At 29.4% G+C, this 10,657-nt stretch overlaps 1 protein-coding gene across 1 annotated transcript in view; it reads right to left on the bottom strand.

The window, feature by feature from the left end:
• LOC106458556 (myotubularin-related protein 13-like) overlaps positions 1 to 10,657 on the bottom strand; it is a 121,615-nt gene that overhangs the window by 30,240 nt on the left and 80,718 nt on the right. Inside the window, exons 22-26 of the mRNA XM_022384800.1 lie at positions 9,977 to 10,172; positions 7,241 to 7,374; positions 5,061 to 5,236; positions 4,642 to 4,841; positions 3,275 to 3,467 (exon numbers count right to left, since the gene is read on the bottom strand). Of these exons, the coding sequence (XP_022240508.1) occupies positions 3,275 to 3,467; positions 4,642 to 4,841; positions 5,061 to 5,236; positions 7,241 to 7,374; positions 9,977 to 10,172 (899 nt within the window). The remainder of the gene's footprint in view (positions 1 to 3,274; positions 3,468 to 4,641; positions 4,842 to 5,060; positions 5,237 to 7,240; positions 7,375 to 9,976; positions 10,173 to 10,657) is intronic.

Genomic DNA, 10,657 nt, shown 5'->3' with positions numbered 1-10,657 from the left:
ATAAAAAACATTTTAATTTTGTTTCATAAATGTATTTTTATTTCAAGTTTATGTTTATTGCAGCCATACTTTTGTTTATTTTGCCAAATAAATCATGAGGTTAGCAGCATGAACTTTGTATATTTGCCGTAAACTATCATGCCTGTTGGTGACCACTCTTGTTCAGTCCAGCACAGGCACATTTCAACATTACTGTAGATATGATAGTAAGAAGGCTTTTCAGTACTTTAATATCATTTCTTTGAACTTTCATACAAGTTTATTTCAACATATGTGCCGTGTATGTTGTTTCACTATACAGACAAAACTAACTGCCACAACTAGCCAATGTATGTAACAGTTTACAGTACAGTGGTTTGGATAACACTGCCTGACCCTAGTTACATGATACATTCTGTTACAAGAGATTACCAAATGATACAGACACAATAGATTACAAAGAAAATTACTTTACAGCACTTAAAAGATTAGTCCTGGTCACATTCTTCTCATTATAGGCAAGATTTACGTTGGAATTCGAAACTTAATATCTTCAGTGTACTGACACCCCAACTGTGAGAATGTCATAGCTTCCCCTGTATTATTGAGACGAATGTGTTTAGTCTGTTTCACAACCAACATATGGCTCTTATTGTTGTCACTTGTACACTGAGCTTTAAGCCATTTGCAAAATATCAGAATAAACTTTATATATATCAGTTAGACTGTTTTAATTCTAAAGCAACAACAAGAGAAGTGTGGGTCTTACTACAAAGTACAGACAGTAAGAAGGAAAAATATAAAATTATTATGTGGTACTGGTACTAGTAGTAGTACATACAAATCACACAAGTTTATCATTCTAAATACTGAATCATATTTTTATTATGAACTAAATATAAAATTACACTAAATTATTGAACTTAAAACTACTAATTCAAATGCAAAAGAATATAAAAAATCACAAACTTTCAGTTCAATGTGCTAAGCCTAATTCATGTAAAGACCATGCACTCACCACTCGATAGATCAACTTCTTTCCCAAAAATATATCTATTTTGAGTTAATTTTTCATTATAATGATATATATAAATAGATATAAGGTACTACTTAAGTCACATAAATCCCATGCAGTTTTTTCCAGAAACCAATTTTCCAAGGCTTATAAAAAGTACTATTGACCACTACTAAGTACAACCTCTACATAAAATGGCAGTTACTATAATAAGCACCACCCACATTCATATTGTAAAATACAGAGAACAATGTTTTGTTATATTCTTTGCTTATCATCCTATTATTTGTCAAACATGAAATATAGCAACTGGAATAACATGGTACTGAAATTTACACCTTCAATAAGGATTGGCTAAAAGTTTTACAACTGAGGTTTAACAAGCCAAGACGCTGTTTTATAAATGAAACAGACCAGAAAAAGGTTTAGATATCAATCATAGATGGTAGGACCAATGCTAAAGTGCAAGGAAAACATTTTTAAAATGTTGAAAAAATTTTCTTCTTAAAGGGCACTTATTTATGGTATCAAATGTATTTGGGATTTTTTTATTAAATTTCATTAAACATTACAATTTTGTACAAATAATTGAATGTTATGCTACTATTTACAAAAATAAAATCTGAAATCCAATAAAAGACAAGTTCTCTATAATTTTTTCAATTCACAAATGTGATTTTGCCATCAATGATAAGACAATATGGCTCCAGTAGGTAAGGGGTTAATGATTTTATCAATTTTTTCTAATTACATCAAACAATTAGTACAGTAAAAAAACAGAATTGGAAACAAAAACTTAGATTCTTTATTTACTGTCTCTTTATGAAAAGAGAATGATGCATAGGAAGAGAGAATTAAAAAATAGTTACAAGTCAGATACACTACTCAAGTATGGGGCATCACAAATACATACTATACTGAAGAGCACAAAGAAAGTGAATTAAGACTTGGGAATCTGCAACTGAAAAGTTGTGGTGAATGTCTTTTCTACAAACACCAGTAGCAGTTTAATACTGTATTCTATCTGTAATGCTAGTGGAAAAAAAGTCAAGTAAGAAATAAATTTTGTTTTTGAATTTCCTATGTTTACACTAAAATTTGACAACTGTTCTAGTTGTGGTTTTTCATTCTATTAAAGTAACTTATGTTTTCTGTCACAATTACTGTGATACCTCTTGACATTAAAGATTTATGTTTTTTTCATCAAAACTCAGAATACTTGTATTGTTTATCAAAACAAGATTAACACAATCATATAGTTTTATGTTCCAGTTATTAGGTTTTCATCAGAACAAACATTCATCTTTAACAATCTTGTTTAGACAACTTCATGTAATTTTTCTGCACCGTAATTTGTTATAGCAACAATTTTCATCAAGCATATAAATTCAAAGTATAAAACCAAAATGTTTTTCATAATTATCTCCAACATGTTCCATTCTACTTGTTAGTTCCAAGTTTTGGCAAACCAATGAAAAGACCACTAAAGCAAGTCCTAGATCATTTCAGGTAAATATATAAGATTCTTCAATTTCTTTCTCTGAGGTCTGATAAATTGGACAATTCACTTCTAACATGGGACTCATATTTCTGGCTGGCCCTAAAGTCTGTTTTTCTTTCTTATACATATCTAATATATACTACAAACCAGTACATTTTTCAGCATTCCTTTGCCTATGCTCACTACCCGATGGTTAAAAATCCTTATGGCATAATTATTAGCCTTAGTTTCAAGAAATTAATTTTCTAACTCAAACAACTAACTGATCCTTTTCTGCTCTAAAACTATTGTTATAAACTCAACTTTTAATCTAGATCTCAACTTAATCTCAATCTTTATTAAAAAACAAGACTGTGTTTGTAACGTTTAGCTTAGACCCATGAAAAACTATTATATAAAAAATATAATTATAAATATAAATAAAAAATCATATTAAACTTTCAATCTACAGCTAGATCTATCATGAGTTATTGATATTATATACTGTAGCTTTTAACTTCAGTCTGCAATGATGTAATCACAATTATAAGTTGCAACTTTTCACCTAAATTTATCCTGATACAACCACAACAGAATTGTACAATCAACTAATAATCATTTCACAGCTAAATAAGACCTCTTGATTATATTCAGTTCTTTGAATAGTAGTTGTTTTATAAATTTTTGTTATTATCTAAAGTTTAAGAAAACTATAAAATTTTACTACTTTATGTACCTTTGTAACAACCTTCATAAACATTACCCAGAAGACTCCTATATTTTTTATAAAATGTCTATACCTTCTACAAACTGAGTAGTTACTATTGACAGAAGTTACTCTGAATAGTTCACTCTTGTTTCTAATGGTAGAGCTACTGACAGTCCCCAAGCCTAGTCTTTGATAATCTCTACAGTAAGTACGTTCAGTGATCTTCTCCAGAGTCTTGGAGTCAACATATGATGTCTGCAGACTGGATTCTGCTTCATCAAGTACTGAAACATAAAAGGAAGTTACCAGACTACATATTTCTCTAGAATCACAGTCCACAACAGTATTATCATTTTAGTGAAAAAATGCAATAATGTATTTGTAATCATTAAAATTTATGTGCAAGTACAGATGATTCTGACATTAAAGTTACATTTAATGATCATCCAAATGTACTTTATAGATGTATCCATATTACCATCACTCATTCAATATCACGTACAACAGTAACAATCATTCCACAAATGCATCAGTTCACTACCACAACAATTTTTAAAGACTTCAAGTTGACTTACTTAAGTTTTACCACTGACATTTTCAAGTCTACATACAATGATCACTATAAAAATATATCTTTCAAAGTTGAAAAACCACTGGCAAATTCATTCATCAAAAATATCACTTAAAGCTTTAATAAATTTTTTAGTTAAAACACCAATCAAATGATGCTTCAAAAAATAAATTACAATTTCATGAAGACTTGCACTATCAGTTTGAAACATCCAAAATTTGTCCTAGACATATGCTGTCCATTAAATATGATTTTCAAGTACACTTGCACCATACCACACATTCACAAGTATGTTATGATTTAGCTTTTTTTACTTACTTGATTGTTGCATTCCTTTCTTTGTGTAGTGGAATTTGAGGCATAGTCAGGATTGATGGGATTAAAAAATAATACTATAAATGGGCCTAACAATATTAGCTGCAGGATATGAATTATTCATCCAATTGCCTACCCAAGTTCCACTACCAAATTTCATTGATGTTGTTTCAGCTTGTGACTCACAACAACTTGTGACACCAAACACACACAGAAAGATGGACAACTCAGTTGTATAAATATATATATATAGCATCAAAAACACCTTAGGTGTGAAAAAAAAGGAGCAGCCAAACTGGTAGCTACACTTATAGCATTGATAAGAACTTTACAGCAAATATTCATTCATTTTTTAGCCATGATAATTTTTTTTTGTTCAACTTGGGGCATGATGGTGGGGAAAACAAAGTATGCCACTGACTTACTCTTTCAATCTCAAACTGAAAGTACCTGAGAAGTAATGCTCAAAATTAATGAGCATAAGAACACAAATTTATTGGTCTAACATGGATAAACATAGATGTCTTATTTTAAAAAATTATCCAAAAATTGAGGAATAAAAAGAAAAGTACTTGACAATTCCTCATCAAACGTAGAGATTGGCTTATCTCCAGTTTCACCATCAAAGTTAGTACTTGTTCCTCTACCAGGACTTAGGAGTGTGTGAACGCTTGGTTGACCTTGGATCACATATTTGTGCTTCCTGGAAGAAGGTTTTGACTTGAAACCAGCTTTCATCGCTGTTCTCAGCAATGTCTTCTTGGCCAAAACTCTTAAGGTAAAATCAGTAAAATTCATGTTATATGCTATGTTAAAGAAAGATGTATTCTACTTAATATTAAAAAAATATTCAAAGTTACTTCATTATGCTGAATTATCCTATAATGATGTTATTTATATTTACGTGTACTAATGTCAAAGAAAAACATAGCAGCAACAGAAGTTTTATGATATAATAATAATAATATTATGATTTAGCTTTTTTACTTACTTGAGTGTTGCATTCTTTTCTTTGTGTTTGTGTAGTGGAATTTGAGGCATAGTTAAATTGCTACTGAATGCAAAAAGACGATATATAGTTGGTGGTGCATGCACACGATGTATTAGCTTCCGCAACATTTCTATGTTATCTGATGTGACTTCCTCATCAAATGCTACTTTAATTAACTAGAAAAATAAGGAAAGAAAGAGAGAACCAAATTGGAGTCATTTCAGAATAATACTCATACTATAAAGAAATAAAAACAGAACTTTATTTGTTTAAAATTAGTTGAATAATTATTTTCATTATCTTTTGGTCAAGATTCTGCTATTTTTGGTTAACTCTTTCGATACAGGGTCAGGAGATATGACCGACCTAGTGACTACAAAGTAACCATCAGTTTCCATTCTGTAACTTTTCATACAGTGTATCTTTACAAAATTGGACAAGCTTTCTGTAAACATTACATTTCTTTTATAAATGAAAAACCAGATTTATTAACTAAGTACTTTTACTAAAGACTTGTCTATGAACATATGGAATCAGAGTGTTGACTGGTTGAAAATTTTCAAATTTCATTTGTGTAACCTTTAAAACCTCCTAAATAAATATCAAACTTTTTTACATTTTATCTGCTAATTTCTCTATCCTAACTCTATATGGACTCAGTCAATGTGACCAATCTTGCAACCACCATAAAAAAATAAGAAATAAATCTAAATTACCCTTTTTTTATTTCTAAAAGGACTGCAGATTGCAACAGAAAACTACAATTGTTTGTCTTAAATAGCTTAAAGCTCATAAAAGTCTACATCTGTTTATACTTAATTTTATTGTCTTATTGACTTTTGAACTATGTGTAACTAATAATCCCACCACACAAGTTGTAAATTACTCAGTAAACATGTAGCTCATATTAATGTATTGAATGATATAATACATGAGCTGCTCACGAGCACACCTTGTGAAGAATTGTTATTTTTTGCATTATCTTATCTAATCTAATCTAACCTAATAAGTTTCTAATTTTTACATTTTAGTTATATGTATAACCATAAATAAAGAATATATATGAAAAACAAAAAATATAGTACATACTTTTGACCTCTTGTTTTTTTGCTGTCAGTTGCTGATGAAATTTAAGCCTTCTGATGTCACTTGGAGTTTAGGTATTGGATTATGTGAGCCGAGTTTTCTCTTACTATATTTTATTTTTGATTAACAATTATAAATCAGTAATTGTTCACTAAAAACCGACCAAATCAGAATCATTTCTTTATGGGAGATTTATTTACATAATTTAATAATCATTATATTGTATTCTCTCAAATTCTATTGTCCTCATAATAAAAATTTAAACCTACTGGTTTAAAGTATTGCCATCCTCTTAATTCTTGTGATAATTATTAATAAGAATGCCAAAATAATGTAAATCATGTTTCATTTTATTTTTTAATTAAAAACAGTCTCAAATATTATTTAATGATAATCTATCCTCATTTTCTTACCTTATAAACTATTAATTAGTTTCAGTTTTGCTAAAAGTCACTAATAGCACACTCCCATAATGCTTAAAGTAAAGAAAAATTAGTATTTACTATTTTCAAACTCAATAGCAACTTTCAATGCAAAAGTAGCTAAATAACTAAGTTATCAATCCAAAGTTTCATGCATAGCTGCTGACCAAATGGAGAAAAACCTGTTAATAGCATGTGCCAATTTTAAAGCTACTCTTAAATAGCAAGATTGACTCTCACTTCTATCTCAAGACTACAGCTCATATGTCTCAAATCTCCCCACCCACAGTTCAGCACACTAACTACTAGGCTATGCACAATCTTAAATTCAATAACTGATAATAAAAACTGTTTAAATAAATTGTTATTGGTTAAGTATCAGAAAATTATTAATTGTACTAGACCAAATATGAATGATATAAAAATATAAATGTGGTAACAAGATATAAAAATACATATTTAAAAAACCTCGATAATAAATAATTGGTTTATAATCTCTACCACCAACTTGAAACAGTCTTTGATGCTGGACTATGATGTTTTTTCCCATTTTATTTAAAGACATTCATTGACATTAAAAGATTTAGAGTGGATTATTTTTTGTTGCAACTTTTTTGGTACAAAATAATTCATGATGGGGAAATAGAAGAAAGTTCATCAACATCTAGGTACCTGGAATGTGCTCGAACGAATCTGTAGTCCTTCTTGGAGAAACTGGTCTACATGAGCAAGACACTGCACATGCAATCTTTTTTCTTTGGTCAAAGTTGCCACTGGAAAGCATCTTACTACCACTTGCTCAGATGCTGGAAGAAAAATGGGTACATCATTTACAGCCACGTACATACTCAAATCTAAATGTTGGAATACATTCAACAGAAGTAAGAAGTCTGAGAAATACTGCTGGATAATAAGGTGATTGTTCTAAATTGGAAAATAATTAGCCATAACAAAAGTTATATATATTAATTTGGACAATAAAAGGTAGAATTACAACTGACATACCTTCCTGCAACTGCTTTTAAATGTAAAACAACTACTACAGATGTGTTATATACACGCACACCTTTAAATGTTCAAACCAAATTAAAAATTAATGTCATACATGCTACATGCTTGTTCAGCCTCGTAGGTACACCTTCCTGAAGCTTCATAACTTCATAAAAAAAAATTAGTGTTCAATTATAAAATTAAACTAGTTATTCTATGAATCAAATATAATTTTCACTAATCAGTCCATACATTCAGCAGTGCTAGTTAATAGTGAGTGAGTATTATATGTTTCACACTTTTAAGTACACTTACAAACAAATCAAACATCTTAAATTTCTCCGTATATTCAAGTGCAGGCAAGGGTGAAGTAAAGTCCCCATATTTGGGGAGGATGCATGACTGAATTTTCTTGAAAAAATAACAAGAAAGATAATTAGCATTTCTGGGTGTTCTTAAATAGGAAAGGTGTAGATAAAGTGGTAAAACTACCAGACCCATCAGCAGACTAATGTGCATCACATAATCTAATTAGGAATTTTATGACTTTTTGCTGAACATTTCCAGAATCTTTCTCAGCATTTTCATCATTTGCCTAATAATTCGTCACCAAGAAATTATTTATTTTTCTTCCGAGATTTCCCCAAAAACGACTGATAAAAATTTTGCTGATGGAAGTTACAGACAGTTAAACTTGTGCTGAATCCCTGAATAACTTTCACAGTGAAAAGGTGTATAAGCAATAACTTATTCCGAATTAAAGATGAGAAATTTCTCATCTAAGTCTGTCCAACACTCACATTTTATCAGAATTTTTCCCATACTATTAACGGATGGTGCTTCTAACATTTTCATTTACTTGTTGAAATCCTCTGATTTTTGTCCTTCTCACAGTGGAAATACTTAATCTTTTGTCAAACTTATTCAAACTTATAAAACAGTATCCAGTTCTGGCTTTAATAAAATGCATATAATTTGATTCAGTATTGCTATAATTCTTAAGTCGTAGAGATTCCAAGTTTTGAAAAACTATTTAAAATACCTTTATTCCTACTAAAAACAATTTTTTTTGTTCTTGATCAAAAAAAGTTCCATTATATTATCTAGACTTGATTATCAGCTTGATTGATATTAATATATTTCTTTGGATACTTTATTTTGTCAAATGCAGTAGTCACCACTTCCAGCTATAAATCATAAAAACAAAAACTAACAAAGATTTATCAATGATTTAGGAACTTGACCTTTCACAATGGCATCTCCATTATCTTTGTCAGGCTAGATAATTGTTTTTGCTAACAATATTTTAGTCAAAACCAATCTATATCTAATAATTGTAGTTTCTTTTCAATAAATAGTAAGTTATTTTATCTTATGCATTATCTCAATACCATAAACATAACAATAATGTTCAATAAGTAATGATATGAGTTACCAGAATATATTGTTGTCGTCTACCATACTTGCTAAACGTAAATAAGGTTAACTGATTGATGTCTTGTTACGTTAGAAAATTCCTGTTGTTTTCAAATGGATATAATATATCAAAAATTTTCAGAAACAAAAATAATATCTAAAGAAAATATCTTAGTCTTTATCTCAAGAAATTACAAATTACTGCTCAAACCACTTTATTTACTTTGCATTGGCATAAATAGTTTATAAACTGCTCTATCAAATAATATCCAAATGTTGGCTTTAGCTAGTTTCAAAGTTGAACAACAGTAATTATTAAAAACACAGGCTATGAAATCATTAAGAAACAAAACATTTATCCATATATTTTCCTCTGGATGATGGTTTTAACCAAATATAAATCTGTACTTCAAGATGAACAGAAAGACTCTAAAAGATTTATAAATGCATTATTTATATGGAAACTACTTAGAAGTTTGTTTTTCATTTTCTTTCCAAATTACACTAAATAAATTTTACCAAATGACAAACTATCACTTGTAAAATATTTTTGTTACTTAGAAGTTTGTTACTTAGAAGCTTACTATAAATTTGAAATAAAATTTCAAAATTTGATATGCAGGTGTGCTCTTGAAACTTTAATAATTTAAGAGTCCTGTTTGATAAAATTAGAAAAGATTATACCCACAATGATTTATTGGTATTGCCATCCCCAAATCAGTCTTAATATACAATATGTAAAAAGTAATACAGCTTTCTGGTTTGTAAATTCAGGATGCAAATTAGGTAAGTTTGAAAGGCCTAGGCCTGAACTTTTTTTGACATATGTACTGATGGTTACAAAACAATACATATGACCTTTCCCTTCCCACAATTTAGTCAAACAATCACTTAAAAAAAAAAATCTATAAACATACATACTTGAGGTTAAGAAATTTTTTTTTATATATGATTTCTCAAAGCCATGACAAGCAAGAAAATGTTAATTAAGATCAAACTCACCAAAAGGATCACATGGTGTCCCCTTGAAAACAATACGATAATTTGTAAGAAAAATTGCTCCTTCAGCAGGGAGTAAAGATGGTCCACCAAGAATACCTCCAGTGCCATCCTCTCGTCCATCAGGAATGAGGTAAACACGAAGTCCTTCCATAACAAGCTCCTCTCCTTGTAGAAGACTTGGTGCAAGAATTTTAGGCTGTAGAAAAAGATATTAGCAAAAGACCATTTCATTACATTAATTTTTATTCAATAACATTAAATTTTTTAGTTAACCATAAACAGCACACCTACTATGTATAAGTCATTTCCAATCTTTTTGTATGAAAAAAGAAATATTTCATTTTATAACTGTATATGTCTTGATTTTTGATATTTTACAATGCTTAAAATACCAAGACTGCTTATAGAACACAAATATACACAATTACATAAAGATTTCAATAGTATTATCTAATTTTTACTTTTTTCAAGTTTTTAAAATATTGCTATAGTCTATCAAAAACAAAACACATCAAAGCCCATTGGGTTTATATAACAACTTTCTTATCTTGTAGTCTTTATATGTTTTCTTAGAACCATCCATGTAAGTATTACGGGCTTCAGCAAACAAATAAACCAATTTTCATATAATAACTGAAATTTAAATTATCAACTTCATAACCAAAATTATCAATATAATAC

This window comes from Limulus polyphemus, unplaced genomic scaffold, assembly GCF_000517525.1.
Source record: "Limulus polyphemus unplaced genomic scaffold, Limulus_polyphemus-2.1.2 Scaffold485, whole genome shotgun sequence".
NCBI classification, from domain to species: domain Eukaryota; kingdom Metazoa; phylum Arthropoda; class Merostomata; order Xiphosura; family Limulidae; genus Limulus; species Limulus polyphemus.
This window is presented reverse-complemented; position numbering and strand designations above follow the sequence as displayed.